The following is a 19,812-nucleotide window of genomic DNA, read 5'->3' on the forward strand; positions in this document are numbered from 1 at the left end:
TTAAAATTTGAATTCAGCGCAAAAGCGAGACTAATGATGACTGTCCAATGTGGTAAAAACCCACCTGGTTCAGCAATGCCCTTCAGGGATGGAAATTTGCCTCCTTACTCGGTCTCACCTACACGTGACTCCAGACCAACAGCAAGGCGGTTAACTGCCTTCTGGGTGAGCAGGGATGGGCTGTAAATGTTGGCCTGGCCAGTGATGCTCACATCTCAGGAACACATTTTAAAAATAACCAAGAGATATCTGCATCTTCACTGAGGAATGGGAAAAAAACAGTCTGTCTCCTTGACAAAAGGATTTAGAGAGAAATTGAGCAAGGGTGAAGAATGAAATTGAGGAATTTGACTCAATTCAGTTCTGTAAAGAGAAATAAAAGAAAGGAAAGACAGATTTGATTAAGACATTAAAAAAAATTGGTGAAAACCATTTGAAAACCATATTGAAAATGTATATAAACACGACCTACACTCCCAAACATTCCTTTTCTGGAATGAAGTGGGTAAGTGGAATTGCAGGAACAGATCTCATACCATTGAAATAGTTTTTAACCTGTTAAATACCAGCTCTAACTTTCTGCATTGAGTTTAATGGGGAAGTAAATCCCTAAACGCCATCTATAAGGTTCAAACCAGGAGTGTGTTGGAATACTCCCCACTTGCCTGGAGAGGTATGCTCCAACAGCACTCTTGACACCATCCAGGATATATTGCTACCACATCCACAAACATCCACTCCCCCCACCACCGACGCTCAGTAGCAGCAGTGTGTACCATTTACAAGATGCACCACAGAAATTCACCAGTTCCTTTGGCAACACCCTCTAAACTCTCAGCATCTACTGCCGAGAAGGACAAGGGCAGCAGATACATGGGAACACCGTCGCCTGCTAGTTCCCCTCCGAGCCGCTCCCCATCCTGATGTATCACCGTTCCTTCAGTGTCACTGGGACAAAATCCTGGAATTCCCTCCCTAAGAGATATTGTGGGTCAAGCCCCAGCACATGGATTGCCGCAGAGGTTCAAGATGGCAGCTCAACCCCACCTTCTCAAGGGGCAACTAGGGACGGGGCAATAAAAGAATCCTGTCAGTGACAAATACCATTCTTGTTGCTACTTCACTGTGGCAGTATGAAACTGCTAGTTACACCTGCCAGTCAAACCTTTGAGATTCTTTACCTTCCGAAGTAATGAGGTTTACTGAGTGCTTTTCATTTCCTAAATGGTGACCTTTGGCCTCTTCACAATTGGTGGGGGGAAGGGTATTGAATAATTTTTATAAGAATTACGCTGATAATTGATGTAAGATTGTCAGTCAGACATGTGGTGTAGCACAGTTAGATCACTTGACCATAAGGTACAAGAGCAGAGATAGGCTGTTTGATCATGGCTGATATGTCTCTCAACCCATTTTCCCGCCTTCTTCCACTAACCCTTGACCCCCTTACCAATCAAGAACCCATCTATTTCTGTCTTAAAGACACTCTGACTTAGCCCCCACACCCAAAGAGTTCCACAGATTCACCACCATCTGGCTGAAGAAATTCCTCCTCATCTCAGTTCTAATGAATCACTCTTTCACTCTGAGGCTGTGCCCTCGGATCCCATTCTCTTCTGCTCGTGGAAACATCTTCTCCATGTCCACCCTATCCAGGTCTCTCGGTATTCTGTAAGTTTCAATCAGGTTCCACCCCTCCCCCGCACCTTTCTCAACTTCACTGAGTACAAATCTGGAATTGTCAGCCACTCCTCTATACTACAAACCCTACATCCCCAGCATCACAAAGTGTGGGGCTGGATGAACACAGCAGGCCAAGCAGCATCTTAGGAGCACAAAAGCTGACGTTTCGGGCCTAGACCCTTCATCCCGAAATGTCAGCTTTTATGCTCCTAAGATGCTGCTTGGCCTGCTGTGTTCATCGTGCTCTAACACCTGTTATCTCGGATTCTCCAGCATCTGCAGTTTCCATTTTCTCTCATCCCTAGGATCATTCTTGTGAATGTCCTCTGGATCCCATTCCAAGGCTAGCACATCCTTCCTTGGATAGGGGGCCCAGAGCTGCTCAAAATGTTCCAAAATGTGTGTCTTACTAACTACAAATATTAATGCACAGGACATTGTTTGTTGCAGACAGAAGGAATATGTGCAAGCCTGTTTCAAATCAACAACATTGGCGATGGCCATTCTGATCCATTCCTCAGGACAATTCTTTACCAATCAGAGTCAATTGCCTGGTTTAAGTTTAAACAAAGTTTGGCAGTTAATTACCAGTCAATATCTAACTGGTGAATTCTCCACATCAACACCTCTGCCAATCAAAGTCCAAATAGCAACCAATCAGCACTCTCTCATGCAGTATAAAACGTTCCTCCACTTTACTTTGGTATTCTTGGAAATTATCCTGAGGTTGTCAAATCATAACGCTTTGATAAATGTGATTTTTTTTAACAGAAAGTCTCAAATTTTTAATAATGAGTGTCATTAAACTTAAAGTTATTTTCCCAGCAAATCCCAGCTCCACAATTTTGACTCAGCAGCATTTCTGTGACTATCTACAAATGCAATTCAACTACTTGAAGACCATGCGCTCTCATTCCAATCCAAACAACACAGTTTAGAATTCACTCGGGGTGACTGAAGATCAAATCAGAGAGAGGTTGTGATGGACTGGAATAAGGCTGGACTCGGGCTGATCGGCAGCTCAGCCTCCGAATGTTACAAGTACCTACCCCTACTTATTGACTCACACAAAGATGTGGTGATACAATGGTTATGTGAGTGAATTAGCATTCCTGAGACATGAACAGAAATTGCAAGGGAAACTTAGCAGATCTGGCAGCATCTCTAGAGAAAAAGCAGAATTAATGTTTCAGGACTAAGTGATCCTTCTTCAGAACTGGGGAAAGAAGCTCACTGGACCCGAGACGTTAACTCTGATTTCTGTCTACAGATGCTGCCAGACCTAGAGTCATAGAATCATACAGCGTGGAAACAGAATCTTTGGTCCAACAGTCCATGCTGACCATAATCCCAAGCTAAACTGCCTGATCCTGGCCCATATCCCTCCAAATCTTTCCTATTCATGTTCCTATCCAAATGTCTTTTACATGTTGTACCTGTATCTGCATTCACCACGTCCTCTGGCAGCTCATTCCACACACGAACCACTCTGTGTAAAATGTTGTCCCTCATGTCCTTTCTGAAACATTTTCCTCTCACCTTAAAAATGTGCCCCCTAATTTTGAACTCCCCCACCTCGGGGAATAAACGCTTGGTTTTCACCTTATCCATGCTCCTCACGAATTTATAAACCTCTATAAGGTCACTGCACCACCTTGTACGCTCCAGTGAAAGAAGTCCCAGCCTATAATTACAACTCAAACCCTCTGCTTTTGGGAGAAATATCAAAGAGGAGTCTTGAGTTCTGTGTTCACAGCTGTTCTATCACACAGCGGGGAGAGGCCAGAGACTGCTCGGAATCTGGCTTTCATGTGGGGTCTAGCTGCCTTCTTAATCACAACTCAGGTCGGAGGAGAGGTCAATGATATTCTAACTTTCCCCAGTTGTGTTCCTTTTTATACCTTTTGCATTGTAATAATTCCACGTAATGTTGATATCATTGTTAGCCAAATCCCCCTAATCTATACATCCAATCCAGTAAATACACGATCGATGACAGTAAAGTCTACGGGGCAGCCCTCCCATAATCTCATGAGGTCTACCAGATACCTCCATCATCTGTCTTTGGGATCTTACAATGCTTCCAACAGTTATACTCCTTCCCAAACATCCTTCCCGTTGCTTTGCGTTATTTTCCAACAACCTAATTATTTGCTTATCTCTGATCTCTCTTACAAATTCTCAACTAATTTTAAGATGCAACATTAGGAAGGATATCAATTTCTACCAATTGTTACAATGCCTTTAAAATCAACTCTAAGATAAAGTTAATACAGTTCTGTGACATAGCTGACAAATTGGGATAACCTCTCTCTCACTCGAGCCTGAGAGATCAAACAAACAGACCTGCTGCAAATGAATTTTAAACTAAAATTTCATCATTAAATAAATCTTTACTGTTTCTATCCCAAACACTTTCCATTTCTAATTTCCTTACCTTCATAGAAAATTTCCCCTGATAAGTGTGAAATTCAATCACTTTACAATTTACCAAGTCATTAAACAAAACTCATTTAGATTCTACAAATAACTGGGCGAACATAACCACAGCCTCACTCTGTATTTTGTAACATGTCTCTGTCACTCTTCCCTTCATCTTTGGATGTAAGAATCTGCACTAAAGCTGCAATTCCTCCCACCCACCCTCCTGCAAAAATTCCATCCCCTATTCCCAATTCCTCCACCTCCGCCGCATCTGCTCCCGCGATGAGGCATTCCACTCCTGCACATCCCAGATGTCCGAGTTCTTCAAGGACCGCAATATTCCCCCCAAAGTGGTCGAGAACGCCCTTGACCGCGTCTCCCGCATTTCCCGCAACACATCCCTCACACCCCGTCCCTGCCACAACCGCCCAAAGAGGATCCCCCTCGTCCTCACACACCATCCCACCAACCTCCAGATACAACGCATCATCCTCCGACACTTCCGCCATCTACAATCCGAACCCACCACCCAAGACATTTTTCCATCCCCACCCTTGTCTGCTTTCCGGAGAGACCACTCTCTCCGTGACTCCCTTGTTCGCTCCACACTGCTCTCCAACTCCACCACACGCGACACCTTCCCCTGCAACCGCAGGAAATGCTACACTTGCCCCCACACCTCCTACCTCACCCCTATCCCAGGCCCCAAGATGACTTTCCATATTAAGCAGAGGTTCACCTGCACATCTGCCAATGTGGTATACTGCATCCATTGTACCCGGTGTGGCTTCCTCTACATTGGGGAAACCAAGCGGAGGCTTGGGGACCGCTTTGCAGAACACCTCCTCTCGGTTCGCAATAAACAACTGCACCTCCCAGTCGCAAACCATTTCCACTCCCCCTCCCATTCTTTAGATGACATGTCCATCATGGGCCTCCTGCAGTGCCACAATGATGCCACCCGAAGGTTGCAGGAACAGCAACTCGTATTCCGCCTGGGAACCCTGCAGCCCAATGGTATCAATGTGGACTTCACCAGCTTCAAAATCTCCCCTTCCCCCACCGCATCCCAAAACCAGCCCAGTTCGTCCCCTCCCCCCACTGCATCACACAACCAGCCCAGCTCTTCCCCTCCACCCACTGCATCCCAAAACCAGTCCAATCTGTCTCTACCTCCCTAATCTGTTCTTCCTCTCACCCATCCCTTCCTCCCACCTCAAGCCGCACCTCCATCTCCTACCTACTAACCTCATCCCACCTCCTTGACCTGGCCGTCCTCCCTGGACTGACCTATCCCCTCCCTACCTCCCCACCTATACTCTCCTCTCCACCTATCTTCTTCTCTCTCCATCTTCGGTCCGCCTCCCCCTCTCTCCCTATTTATTCCAGTTGCCTCACCCCATCCCCCTTTTCTGATGAAGGGTCTAGGCCCGAAACGTCAGCTTTTGTGCTCCTGGGATGCTGCTGGGCCTGCTGTGTTCATCCAGCCTCACACTTTATTATCTTGGAATTCTCCAGCATATGCAGTTCCCATTATCATTGTTTATCTCTCCATATTTTGCAGCCTCTTTTGGTCTCTTAGGAGTTGTCTTTTATACCATTTATTACTTTATCTTCCCTAATAATGCAACGGGTCCCTTTACTGTCTACAAACATTTGCTCAAGGACTACAGCAAACCTTTTCACACTAATTCTAATGCTACAATTACTTAAAAAGTTCAGAATACTGTAGGATCAGACTTGCCCTTCTTTTACTAAATAACAAAATTGGGACTTTAGCTAAACAAGCCCTTTCAAAAATGCCTCTCACTAAAGTGCTTATATGTTTAGAACAGTCTGTTTATGGAAAACTGATTAAATTCCCTGATGTTTCTTCCTATGGAGACCCCTATCCAGTATCTACATGGAGACCACAGGTCTGCTGTGAACATCTGTTATATATCCCTGCCAGCCCCTTTCGGCCATCTTGCATCAGCTAAAGAAAGCCCCATACAGCCATCTTGTCAACTTTAGTCATGGGCTGCTACCACATCCTCCATTCCCAGCAACATCCTAGTAAACCCTATTCTGAACTCTAACAACAATTTAATAATATCCTTCCTATAGTAGGGGAGGCAATGGCCTAGTGGTATTATCGCTGGACTGTTACTCTAGAGACCCAGATAACGTTCTGGGGGCCCAGGTTTGAATCCTGCCATGGCAGATGGTGGAATTTGAGTTCAATAAAAAATATCTGGAATTAAGAATCTAATGATGACTCGTTGCCACTTGATGGGAAAAAAAACCATTGGTTCACTCATGCACTTTAGGGAATGAAACTGCCATCCTTACCTGGCCTGGCCTACATGTGACTCTGGACCCACATCAATGTGATTGATTCTTAACTGTCCTCTGGGCAATTAGGGATGGGCTGCCTGAACAGTGACACCCTCTTCCTGTGAATCAATTTTTTAAAAAGCAGGGCAACCAGAACTGTACACAGTACTCCTGAGGTTCAACACGTAGACACTTCATTGATTTTTAAAAGGCCCTATTCTCTCTCCAGCTGTTATTTTGCTATTAATGTACTTGTAAAATCTCTTTGGATTATCCTTAACTGTATCTAGCAAGGCTCATATCCCCTCTTTGCCCTCCTAATTTCCTCTTAAGAATGTCCCTATACTCTTTACACTCTTCAAGACATCTATTTCATGTGAGTTTGCTCGCTGAGCTGGAAGGTTCGTTTTCAGACGTTTCGTCACCATTCTAAGTAACATCATCAGTGACCCTCCGGTGAAGCACTGGTGTTATGTCCCGCGTTCTATTTAACACCAGCGCTTCATCGGAGGCTTACTAATGATGTTACCTAGAATGGTGACGAAGCGTCTGAAAACGAACCTTCCAGCTCAGCGAGCAAACTCACACCCAGAACCTCAACCTGAGCCACAAATCTTCTCAAAACTTGCTAACATCTATTTCATCCCAGCTGTCTATGTCTAATATTTGATTCTTTCTTATTCCTGACTAGCACCTTAATATCTTTATTCATCCATTGTACCCTACTCTTACCAGCTTTATCCTTCTCTCTAACAGGAACATAATGCTTCAGAACTCTAGTTCTCACACTTTGGAAACCTCCCACTTGCCAGTTGTCTCTTTACCTGTAAACAGTCTACTCCAAACAACTTCTGAAAGTTCTTATATCACTAAAAATTGCTTTACTCCAGTTAAGAACCTTAACTTTTATGGAAGGTTTATCTATTTCCATAACTATTTTAAAACTGATAGCATTATGCTTACTTGTTCCAAAGTGTTCCCCTACTAACATTTCAGTCACTTTCTCTGCCTTATTTCCCAAGAGAAGGTTATGTTTTGCTCTTTTTCTACTGGATACATTTACATATTGATAAAGGAAATTGTCTTGAACATATTAAACAAATTCCTCACCATCTAAGCCTTTAACAACCTACTGATATTTTCCAGCAACTTCTGTTCACTAATTCTGAGGATTGGGCTAATGATTACAGACTAGTGTACCCATTAATAATCACAGACCACAAGACCGGTGTGTTCTCTAATAATCACTGACCATGAGGCTAGGGTAGTCTTGAATAATCCCAGACCACAAGACCAGTGTACCCTCTAATAATTACAAACCACAATACCAGTGTCCTCTTGAATAATCACAGACCATGAGAGCAGGGTAGACTTGGGTAATCTCAGACCACATGACCCTCTAATAATTACAGACCACAAGCCCAGTTTATCCCCCACACAGCTGCCTGAGGTCCATGTGCCACAGCAACTTCCCAAACAGGAAGGCGATGCCGCGATTGGCATGCTGGTGCAAATTGCCGTGAATGGAACCTAGAACGGCAGAGCTCACGCAACTTAAAGGGAGTGCAGCATATGACCGTAAGTTGTAACAACAGAAGTAGACCATTCAGCCCATTGAATCTGCTCCACTATTCAATAAAATCATATCCTTACTGATCATCCTTAACTCCATCCTCCTGCCTTTTTCTTGTAACCCTTGATTCCCTCCCTGATTAAAAACTTCTCGGTCTCAGCCTTAAATATACTTAATGACCGAGCCTCAACAGCCCTCTGTGCTAAAGAATCCCACAGATTCACTATCCTCAGAGAGAGGAAATTCCTCCTCATCTCTGCCTTAACTAGGAAACATTTTATCCTGGGGTTATGTTCTCTGGTCCTAGACTCTCCCACTATCTTTCCTCAGCTGCCCTGTCAATCTCCGTGAGATTCTTGTGCATATCACTAACGCCTCCTCTCACTGTAATAAACTTCATTGAATACAAGCTCTAACCGCTCAACCCTCCAGAAGCCACATGGCAGCTGGGTATAGTCCAACAGGTTTATTTGGAATCACACAAGCTTTTCGATTGCAGCCCCTTTGTCAGGAGCAGTGAGAGGGCATGGCATACAGACCCAGAGTTTATAGGCAGAGGGATCAAGGGCACAGAGATCAAAAGGTCATACAACTGGTGTGAGTGGAGAGTCAGATAATAAGTCTCTGCAGGTGACTAAGTGTGTTAGACGGTGTGTAAAGTGTTTATGAAGTCAATGTCGGTGCTGTGTTGTCATTGACAATGAGGCAGAACCACAGGGATATACAAAAGGTGACATCTCAGGTCAGACACTGAATTGTAGGTTCACAATCTGTCTCAGAGTTTTAACTGGAATCAGGCTGCTTTAATTCCAAAAGCTGGAATTTATAAGATGCCACTTTAACTGACGGTGATTACGAATTGTGTTTTCTGAACAAAATAGGAAGTATCTGCAAATAAAATGATTGAATTCAGGCATTGAAATAAATATGGAATATCAGCTATCGGGAGAATGCGGCTATTGTATTATTGTAAACCCATCTGGATCACTGATGCCCTTTTGTGGAGGGAACCTGCTGTTCTTATCGGGTCTGGGCCTCATGTGACTCTTTAGCCATAATCATAATCATAGAGGTTTATAGCATGGAAACAGTCCCTTCAGCCCAGCTTGACCATGCTACCCAGATTTCCCAAACAAAATAGTCCCATTTGCTGGCGTTCAGTCCATATCGCTCCAAACCTATCCTATCCATGTATCTGTCCAAATATTTCTTAAATGTTTCTTAAATGACAACATCATTCTTCTAATTTAAACATGAGCTGTGGTCCACAGTTACTGCTGTTTTAAGCAAGAACTGTGTTACACACTTACTGTTGAATTTGAACCTGAACTATGTTCTGCACTTACTATTTGGTTTAAACATGAACTGTGTTCCACATTTACTTCCCATTTCAAACAGAAACTGTGTTCTACATTTATTATAAGATAATAAAGTGTGGAGCTGGATGAACACAGCAGGCCAAGCAGCATCTCAGGAGCACAAAAGCTGACATTTCAGGCCTAGACCCTTCATCAGAGATGCTGCTTGGCCTGCTGTGTTCATCCAGCTTCGCACTTTATTACCTTGGATTCTCCAGCATCTGCAGTTCCCATTATCACTTCTATATTTATTACCTATTTTAAACACAAGCTATGCTAAACATTTACTGTCTAATTTAAACCTGGACTGTGTTCCACATTTACTGTTTAATTTAAACGTGGACTGTGTTCCACATTTACTGTTTAAATTAAATATGAACTGTGTTCCACATTTACTGGTTAATTTAAATATGAACTGTGTTCCACATTTACTGTTTCATTTAAACATGGACTGTGTTCCACATTTACTGTTTAAATATGAACTGTGTTCCACATTTACTGTTTAATTTAAACATGGACTGTGTTCCACATTTACTGTTTAATTTAAACATGAACTGTGTTCCACATTTACTGTTTAATTTAAACATGGACTGTGTTCCATATTTACTGTTTAATTTAAACATGAACTGTGTTCCACATTTACTGGTTAATTTAAATATGAACTGTGTTCCACATTTACTGTTTAATTTAAACATGGACTGTGTTCCACATTTACTGTTTAAATATGAACTGTGTTCCACATTTACTGTTTAATTTAAACATGGACTGTGTTCCACATGTAATGTTTAATTTAAACACGGACTGTGTTCCACATTTACTGTTTAATTTAAACATGAACTGTGTTCCACATTTACTGTTTAATTTAAACATGGACCGTGTTCCACCTTTATCTGTTTAAATATGAACTGTGTTCCACATTTACTGGTTAATTTAAATATGAACTGTGTTCCACATTTACTGTTTAATTTAAACATGGACTGTGTTCCACATTTACTGTTTAAATATGAACTGTGTTCCACATTTACTGTTTAATTTAAACATGGACTGTGTTCCACATGTAATGTTTAATTTAAACACGGACTGTGTTCCACATTTACTGTTTAATTTAAACATGGACTGTTTTCCACATTTAATGTTTAATTTAAACATGGACTGTGTTCCACATTTACTGTTTAATTTAAACATGAACTGTGTTCCACATTTACTGTTTAATTTAAACATGGACTGTGTTCCACATTTACTGTTTAAATATGAACTGTGTTCCACATTTACTGTTTAATTTAAATATGAACTGTGTTCCACATTTACTGTTTAATTTAAACATGGACTGTGTTCCACCTTTATCTCAGTTTGGCAGCAGCTGCAGGAATGTACTGTTCCCGAGTGGTGCTGCAATCCGCACATTCGATACACAGCATACGCAGAGTGTAGAAATGCAAAAAAATTAAAAGCACACGGAATTGTGGCTGGCCTGTCCAGCTGTCTGAGTATGTTTCGGTTTTAGCGGCGGCGTGTGTGTGTGTTTTTGTTTTGTTGTGGTGTGAGTGTTTATTGGTGAATGTGCGGGCTGGGGTGGAGGCTGCCTGTCCTGGCTGACGGCCGCCATTTTGTGGCGGTGCGGACGGAGAAGGAGACCCACGGAGAGAGAGAGAGAGACCGACCATGGCCCAGGTTCGGGCCTACACCTTCCCCAACCACCGCAAGAAGCAGCAGCAGAAGAAGAAGAAAGAGGACGAGAAGAAGAAGGTGGTGGAGCTGCTGGTTTTCGGTTACGCCTGTAAACTGTTCCGGGAAGATGATAAGGCCCAGTACCACGAGCAAGGCAAGCACCTCATCCCCTGGATGGGAGACCCGGCCCTCCTCATCGATAGGTCGGTTAACCCACTCACACTCACTCTCTCTACCAGCCTGCCTGCCCTCTAACCATCTTCCTCCTCCCTGACGGGGTGGGGAGAGGGGGTGTTTTTTTTAATTAAAAAAAACACTTCTCTCTGACTCTAAACTAAACTACTGGAAATCTGGAAGAAGCACACGTTGTTGGAGCGACTCAGCAGGTTCTGCAACATCCAGGGATAGAGAGAGAAAAACATCTATCCTTTTGAATCAGATTCCCCCCCCCCCCCGTAAAGATCTGGACTCGAGGTTAACTCTTGTTTTTCTCTCTCCCTCTCCCTACAGATGTAGCCAGGCCTGCCGAATTCCTCCAGCTCTTTGTGCTTTTTGTTTCTGAGCTACATAAAGTCACGAAAACGGAAAATTGCTGGAAGAGCTCAGCAGGTCTGGCGGCATCTGTGGGGAGAAAGCAGAGTTAGTGTTTTGAGACCGCTGACTTTGTCAGATCTGGACTCTGGTAGCTGAACTTGAAACTTTAACTCTGTTTTTCTGACTGTGCAGACGCTGCCAGACCCAAGTCTCTCCAGTAATTTCTTCTGTTTTTTTCTGAACTCTGTCAAGTTGTTGAGACAGAAAAGACTGGAGAAACTTAGCACCTCTGACAGTGCTGACTTCTTGAGTCCAGTATGGTGGTCAAGGACTGAATCCACTGACCGTTCAGAACATTTGTGTCACTGAAGGACAGCCCTGAGACACTAACTCTTAATTCTGCCTCTACAGACAACACCAGACCTGCCAAGTTTCTCGAGTGCTTTCTGTTTTCAGATCTCCAGTACACGTTGTGTTTTGCTTTTATCGAGCTTATTTCATGTCAGCCGTGACACTTCCTCGAATTAATTTTTCCACCATGTGGATCTGTGAGGTCTGCTCAGTACACCAGTCAGCATGGATAGGACAGCAGCATGTTTCAATTTGAACATTGGTCAGCCAGATCATTACTAGCATATCATCGACTTAAAATACATCACTTTTTTCTTGGGGAGGGTGAATAGGGTGTTTTACTTGTGGCCAAATGGTCACACTCCCATTGAGTTGGTAGCTTGGGTTAGTGTGTCACTCCCATGTATTGGAAACAAATAAACCTGCTGGTCCCAATGTAGTCTGGGGTGGGGGGTGGGGGGTGTGGGGGGAGGTGGTGCTGTTTTTTGTCTGAGATGCTTAAAATAAAGGCCCCGTCTCCCCACTCGTGTATGTGGAAGATCCCTTGGCCATTGTGTCAAAGCACAGGTGTTCCTAATGCCCTGCTCAATATTCATCCTTCAGTGAACATCTTCAAGAAAGATGCCTATGGGATATAGCTGTTCAAAAATTGGTCGCTACAGTTTTTTAAACTGCAACAAAAATGAGTTGAAAAGTACTTCATTGGCAATAAAAATGCTTTGGTATATCCTGTATATACAATTGTAAGTCTTACTTTTAAAATCTCTAGGATTTGGGGCCCATTATCTGTTAGACATAAGCTGCATGCAGTCTCTCTATTTTATTCTCCATAACTTTTCCTTGCTCCTTTTAGTTTTGCATATATTTATGTAAGTGGGCTGATTGGCCGGTCTCGGTACTGAATATCCTATGCAATTTCTGTTAATTTTTATATAAACATATAAATGTCTCTCTCTGTCACGTAATCCAGAGCTTCTTTCCCCAGTGAATTTGCCAGGTAGTAAAATGGCTAGGAAAAAAAAGTCCTAGTCATGATTTTGCCACAAAGCGACGGGCCTCCAGTTGACGAAGAGCTTTCACTCTCCTCCACCTCCTCCTCCAGGAAAACGCAGAGCATGGTGAAGCGAGGACATTTACGGCCCATTTGGTTCTTGCTGATAGGTATTTATGTCCTCGGTTTGTGCGCCTGTTTAAAACTGCTTTTGCAGATGAAATGTTGTCAAGCAAGAGTGTCTTTGACAGATAGCAGTGCGAGTGATTGACTGAAACATGCACGGTAAGATTCTTTTTTAAAACAGTGTCAGTACTTGGCAAGCCGGGTGTTCGTTTATATTCTGTTATCCGTTCAATATTGTGGTGAAGAACAGGATTAACTTTTCTGAGTGTACTTTATACCATCTTTTAAAGACAGTCATTGTTTAAATTTAAATTATGTAATATAGTAAGCTTTTTCATTTTCGTATTTTTATATCATTTGTAATGTTATTGTGATTGTTTCTTTAAATATCACTTTCAGGTTGCCTAGTTTGGTAAGTATGTGATCTGGTCAGTAGAGGTTTTTTTAATTGTATTGACCAGTATCTTCATCTTGCAGGTATGATTGTCGGGGTCACTTACACGACCTCTCAGAATGTGATGCTGAGTACACTTGGAACAGAGATTATCAACTATCGGAAGAGGAGGCGAGGATAGATGCTCTTTGCGATGAAGAGAGGTATTTAGCCTTGCATACGGACTTGCTTGAGGAGGAGGCAAGGCAAGGTACTATTTGCAAAACAACTTTACCTTTCAGCCAAATTCATGTGAATTTCTGCAAATAATTACAATCTCCTGTAATTTGACCATGCACTCATTTTTTTGATATTCCTTATTTGACAGTATCCTGGGGATTGGAAAAGGCATCCTTCCTTGTCAAAAAGGATCTCAGGAGTAGTTAAATTAGCCTGCGAAAGAGAATTGTTCGCAACTTAGGGCAGCATGGAAACTGAATTCTGTTTTGTCTTTCTTCACTGGGAAAGCTCATTCTCTGCTGATTATGTTTTGAGACTTTTCCATAGATCTTGTTTAAGATTTAAAATGCAATTTTTAATTTATCCTTGATTTATTCTGTACTGCTGCTATAAAATTCAGATTTTAACTTTTTAGCTTTACGTACATATTAAATTCACATTTGCTTCTTTAAGTCTAATGCATTTTTCCTTTCTCAAACCTCTGCCTTTTAAGAGGAAGAATATAGACGTTTGAATGAGGCTTTAGCCGAGGATGGCATGTATAATGCAGTTGGGTTTGCGTATAACAGTGATTATTATGATCCATCGCAACCAACAGAAGAGGAGGAACTGGGTAAAACAGATGGTAAATATCAAATTGTTTTCATTTTGTCAAAGTAATTAACGTTTTCTAGAGGCAGTGTATTCAGTTGGAAATAGAACTTCAGGCTAAATGGATCAAAAGATATGGGGATAAAACAGGACCAGGCTGTTGAGTTGGATGATCAGTTGCGATCGTAATGAATGGTGGTATAGAGTTGAACGGCCAAAGGGCCTACTCCTCCTGTTTTCTGTTTTTCTAGAAAAATTGGTCATGAAACCTTTCTAATCTGCACCTGTTTTTGAAGTGCTTTTTGCTGTTCATTTCAAATACAAATATAGATCTGATATTTGTCAAACTATTGTGGATATCTCAGTTTATCAATAATTGCAGCTGAGTACTAGTGCACCCATATGAGAGTTTTGAGTGTTGACTCTTACTATAAACTGCCTTTTATCTGTGATTTTGGTAAATTGATTATTTCCAAAGATTTTGTATAATAAATTTGCACTTCTGGTAACAAGAATGATTAAATTGCTGGTTTAGTCGATCAAAAATAGGTTGAAGTTTGACTGGTGAAGATAGAGGAAACCAGTTGTTAAGGTTTTATCCATGATGATCATAGAACGTCCTGGTGGCCAGTTTCCTGCCCCTCTGTCCTATGAAGCGTGCCTCGCAGTTGCTACGTGGTATTTTGTATATCCCATTCGTACTGCTCATTGTGGGTATGGGGTCTTCCGTCTTTTTGAGAGTAACTGGTGAAGTGGAACACTTAGTTTAAACCAGATTATTCTCAAAAGATGAAAGACCCCATACCCACAATGAGCAGGACAAATGTGATATACAGAATACCATGCAGCAGCTGCAAGAAACACTACACAGGATAGACAGACAGGAAACTCACCGCCAGGATACATGAACAGCAAAACGGCATGACCAACTCTCCCTTGTTTCAATACACTCTGACATAGAAGGGCATCAGTTTAACAGTGACAAGCAAAACAAAGACAAGCACGAGAATTCCTGGAGGCCTGGTTTTCAACCATCAGTGTGAGAAACAAACATGTTGAAATAGACTCCGTCTACATACCACTGCAGTACAAAACTGGAAGCAAGAATACCCACCATGACGTACTGGACTATATTACTTCAGGGCAGGACAGACAGCACTGAAGATGTCACCTAGAAGGGAGACAAAATGTTTGCACAGAAACCAGTCAGCTTAGCGAACCAACCACAAACCAAGCTACAGATCTTCATTAAAACATTAGATTGCAGATGACTAAATGGACATGTTTATTAACTGCCTCACAGACTATGGATTACAGCTGGTGCAGTAGCTGTATGCTCCACAAGCATAAAATAGTCAGATCGAGAGAAATTTTCAAATCTTAACCGAATTAAACTCAGATATTCAGTGAGAGATGATTTTTGCTTAAGCGCACACTGTATCACATTTAATATATAACTTTTTTAATGTAGTTTACTTTGAGCATCCTCACAATCTGTTCCAATTTCTTCTCATCCCCCTCTACTAACAACATAAAAACCACCCTTTTCCAGCTCCTTTCAGCTAGAAGACTTCTGTACTGAACTGGAAATGTTAATCTTTTTCGTTCTGTACAGATGGTGCCATACTCGCTGTGTTTTTCCGTTATTTTCTGATGTTATTTCAGATTTTCAGCATCTAATATTCTGCGTTTATGTACTATATCATCATATAAATGTATGTTACTTTGCATTAGTAATGTTCTCTTTTTATCTTTTGATTATAGTTGAGAGCGATGATAATGTTGAAGAGAATGAGGAACCATACACTGCTCCTCCTGGGCTACTTGTTCCCTCTGATGTAGAAGTTGTAAGTATTTGTATTCCTTGCGATTGTTTCCTTAAGAATGTACTTTGTTGGAGTGAGAAAATGGAATTCATTATCACAAGAAACGTTATATTTGCAAATTCCAAATCAAATAAGCCACATTGTCATCGACTGAATTGGATTTTGAGATTGTTGCATTTATTGGTGTATCTTGTCTGAAGTTTTTATATCGTTCGGGAGGAACCGAGTCCTATTGGAAATATGTTTTACTTCATGGTTCAGCCAGTCTTTCTGAACTGTATTCTCGAGTTTTACAGAAAATCTAAACGTTGGCTGACAGTCACGGAGTAACTGCAGATAAGTGAATTCACTAATAGACAAGTTTCCCAGTTTTAAAAAAAGGATGTTCCCAGTGGGACAGTACGTTCTGAAATGTTGTTTTGTAGCCTGCAGCATAGTTCTGATAATGGGAAAACAGGGACTGCATTGTGGATTTCACCATTATTCAAGTGAGTCATAGCATCTAGATAAAGTCGTTTGCGTTCACTTCTGGGTTAGTGTTGCTAAATTGATAGACATAAGAGCCAATCAAGAATTTTTATTTGTTCAATGCATTTTATGGCTAGCTATTTCATATGATCAATTCAAAATGTGTGATTTAGTCTTGAAAGTTGACGTGACGCCTCACTTGGCAGAATTTCCTACTAAAGATATTGATCAAACAGGCTTCAAATTGCCAAATCTAAGTTCTCAGTGAATAGTCTTGGATAAAGCATGAACTGTAATTCATTGTGGCTTTAAAGATAAGGAGGATCAGCCGTGATGTCAGAAAACATGGAACAAGTTGGAAGGACTGAATTGCCTCCATGTTTGTATGCAGAGGCTAACCACCTTGTCTAAATAGGTATTTATTGGCAAATAATTTACTTAAAGTTGTTGGATTGTGTTACATATTTTTTCCTGGGTAGAAATTTCCAGGTCTCCTGCTTCTAGTAGCTTATGTTTATGATCATCCTTTCTTTTCCATGTTAGAAACCTTATTATTTCTAATACGAAAGAGAAATCAACCCGTTTAGACGGGTTATGTATAACGCAGTCCGAGGCAGTTGTGACTTGAGCCCAGACCTTCTCACCCAGATTAGGGTCACTAGCACTGCACCATAACACCTGTTCTGATTGCTGGGATGTAATGAGTTGTATGATCAGTTTCATCATCATGCAACTCGTTATCATCCTAGATGGTTCATTATCCTCTGTACTGTTAAGGCATTTGAAAATGTGGTACGTCTCTGATGTTGAGATTTCTGTTCTTCAGGCATGTTGCACTTTATTGGAAACTGGTTTTGACTGAAAGGTAAAATCTGATTTGACCTGAATGTATAGAATTAGCATCACTTTTAATTATTCAGTAGCTGGTGTTGTGATAATTTTCTTAAGAAAGGGTACATTTTGAGATAACGGTTCCTTTTGCTGTTTTGAAATTAGCTAGCTTTTATTCCCTGTTCTTAGAATTGGCATACATAGTGGTTCAAAGATAATGAAGTGTGGGGCTGGATGAACACAGCAGGCCAAGCAACATAGGAGCACAAAAGCTGATGTTTCGGGCCTAGACCCTTCATCAGAAAATGAACCTTTTCTGATGAAAGTTCTAGGCCCGAAATGTCAGCTTTTGTGCTCCTAAGATGCTGCTTGACCTGCTGTGTTCATCCAGTCCCACACTTCGTTATCTTGGATTCTCCAGCATCTGCAGTTCCCATTATCTCTGATACATAGTGGTTCACTTCTGAGTATGGTAACACTATCTGATGAAAAGTATAAATATTGATTTTCTTTTCACAAGTGATTCTCAATGTTACGTTTTATGCAGCAATTATGTTTAAAGTGATCAGTCATTGAGAATTAAAACGTCAACTTTTTGGGATATGGGCCAAATGCTGGCAAATGGGATTTGATTAATTTAGGATATCTGGTCATCGTAGATGAAGGTCTGTTTCTATCCTGTATGACTCCAGAATTTGAAAACCATGTTCAACTTGACTGAAGTTACCAGTTTAACACAAGGCAAGCTTTCTAAATTTAAAATTATTTACAAGTTCAGTAGTTGTTTGCAGGACATTGTTCAAGATCTGTCACATATTTCAGTAAATACATTGAAATGTTGGAGGGAGTGAGATCGTGGAGAGTTTTTTGTTTAGAATTTACAGCACAGGAATAAGCCATTTGACACAGCAGACTGTGTTGGTCTTTGCAAAGGACATATTCCAGTCTGTATAAGTTTCTTGTTTTGTTCTATGTGTCCTGGTTTCCCAGTGTAGATGATCGTTGGTGCTTGGCATGCTTTGCCATAGCGTGGTTGATTTGCTAGATGTTGTTAAGTTTTGTTTGGTGCTGCTGGAGGACAGTGAAAGTGATAAATTTTCTTTCGTTTTGGTTAGTTATTACCTGGTGCTTGGACACTTATCAGGCATTGGCAACCTCATTGTTGAAGCAATTGTGTTTAGATAACAGTTTCATAACTGGGCTTCAGTTTCCTCTCAATTTGAGGATGATATCTGCTCAGGGCTACGGGTTTGCTGTGGGCCTTCAGGTGACTGATTCTCAATCCATCAATCTTTGGGTGGAATACTGTGAACAGTTTTGAGCCCCTTATCGAAGGAAAGATTGACTGGTATTGGGATGCAGTCCGGAGAAGATTCACTCGGCTGATCTCGGTAAAGAGGGACTGTCTTATGAGGAGACGTTCAGTTGGTTGGGCCTGTAGTCATTGGAATTTAGAAGAATGAAAGGTGACCTTATTGAAACACACAAGACTTCCAGATAAGCTGACAAGGGAAATGTGGAGAGGTTGATTCCCCTTGTGGGAGAGTCTAGGATCAGAGGAGTATAATCTTAGTGTAAGGAGTTGCCAATTTACAAGAGAGATGAAGGGAAGTGTATGGTCAAGTGATATTATTACTGGACTGTTAATCCAGAGACTCGGGTAACGTTCTGGGGACCCGGGTTTGGATCCCACCACAATAGATGGTGGAATTTGAATTCAATAAAATCTGGAAAGAAGAATCTGATGATGACCATGAACCCATTGTCGATTGTTGGAAAAACCCATCTGGTTCGCTCATGTCCTTGAGGGAAAGAAACTGCTGTCCTTGCCTGGTCTGGTCTGCATGTGGCTCCAGACCCACAACAATGTGGGTGAGTCTTATCTGCCCTCCAAAATGGGCAATAAATGCTGACTGAGCCAGTAATGCGCTCGTCCGATGAATAAATTAAAAAAAGAGAAATTTCTCCCCCAAGAGGAGAATTAATCAGTAGAATTTTAACACAGAGGGCTGTTGAGGATGGGTCAGTAAGTATATTCAGATTTTGAATGAGTAAGGGAATTTAAGACCATGGGAAAAGGCTGGAAAGTGGAGTTGAGGATGATCAGCCATGATATCACTGAATGGCAAGCAGAGCAGACTTGTTGGGCTGAAAGGAGTAGAATTAGGCCAGTGCTTTTGGGGTGTGTGGGCTGCAGGTCCTGATGTAATAGGATCTGAAGTGCAAGATTTACTTCCGTTCCTTTCTGATTGTGCCTCGGCTCTGCGTCCTCTTTAAGGATGAGTGATTCCTTAGGGATCACTCCTTTAAGCGTGAGTTTGGAGAACGGTCAGTGTGAGATGGAACAGGAGGAGGCTGATGCTCTGCAGACTCCCAGGCAATTACGCTCATAAAGTCTTTCATCTTTCACCTCTGTAACCTGCAAATTCTGGCAACAGTCATTTTACCAGGATGTTGCC

At 41.7% G+C, this 19,812-nt stretch overlaps 1 protein-coding gene across 6 annotated transcripts in view; it reads left to right on the top strand.

Moving 5' to 3' along the window:
• Window positions 1-10,937: 10,937 nt before the first annotated feature.
• The window catches only part of sfswap (splicing factor SWAP), a 111,434-nt gene continuing 102,559 nt past the window's right edge, over window positions 10,938-19,812 (top strand). For 3 of the 6 annotated variants that reach the window (XM_048556183.2, XM_048556185.2, XM_048556184.2), the window contains exons 1-4: window positions 10,939-11,225; window positions 13,502-13,668; window positions 14,131-14,262; window positions 15,993-16,075. In XM_048556183.2, the coding sequence (XP_048412140.1) occupies window positions 11,017-11,225; window positions 13,502-13,668; window positions 14,131-14,262; window positions 15,993-16,075 (591 nt within the window). In that variant the 5' untranslated portion in view covers window positions 10,939-11,016. Of the gene's footprint in view, window positions 13,669-14,130; window positions 14,263-15,992; window positions 16,076-19,812 lie in introns of all 6 variants that reach the window. The other 3 variants (XR_007249967.2, XM_048556187.2, XM_048556186.2) reach the window with 3 other exon arrangements.

Source organism: Stegostoma tigrinum, chromosome 26 (assembly GCF_030684315.1).
Source record: "Stegostoma tigrinum isolate sSteTig4 chromosome 26, sSteTig4.hap1, whole genome shotgun sequence".
NCBI lineage: Eukaryota > Metazoa > Chordata > Chondrichthyes > Orectolobiformes > Stegostomatidae > Stegostoma > Stegostoma tigrinum.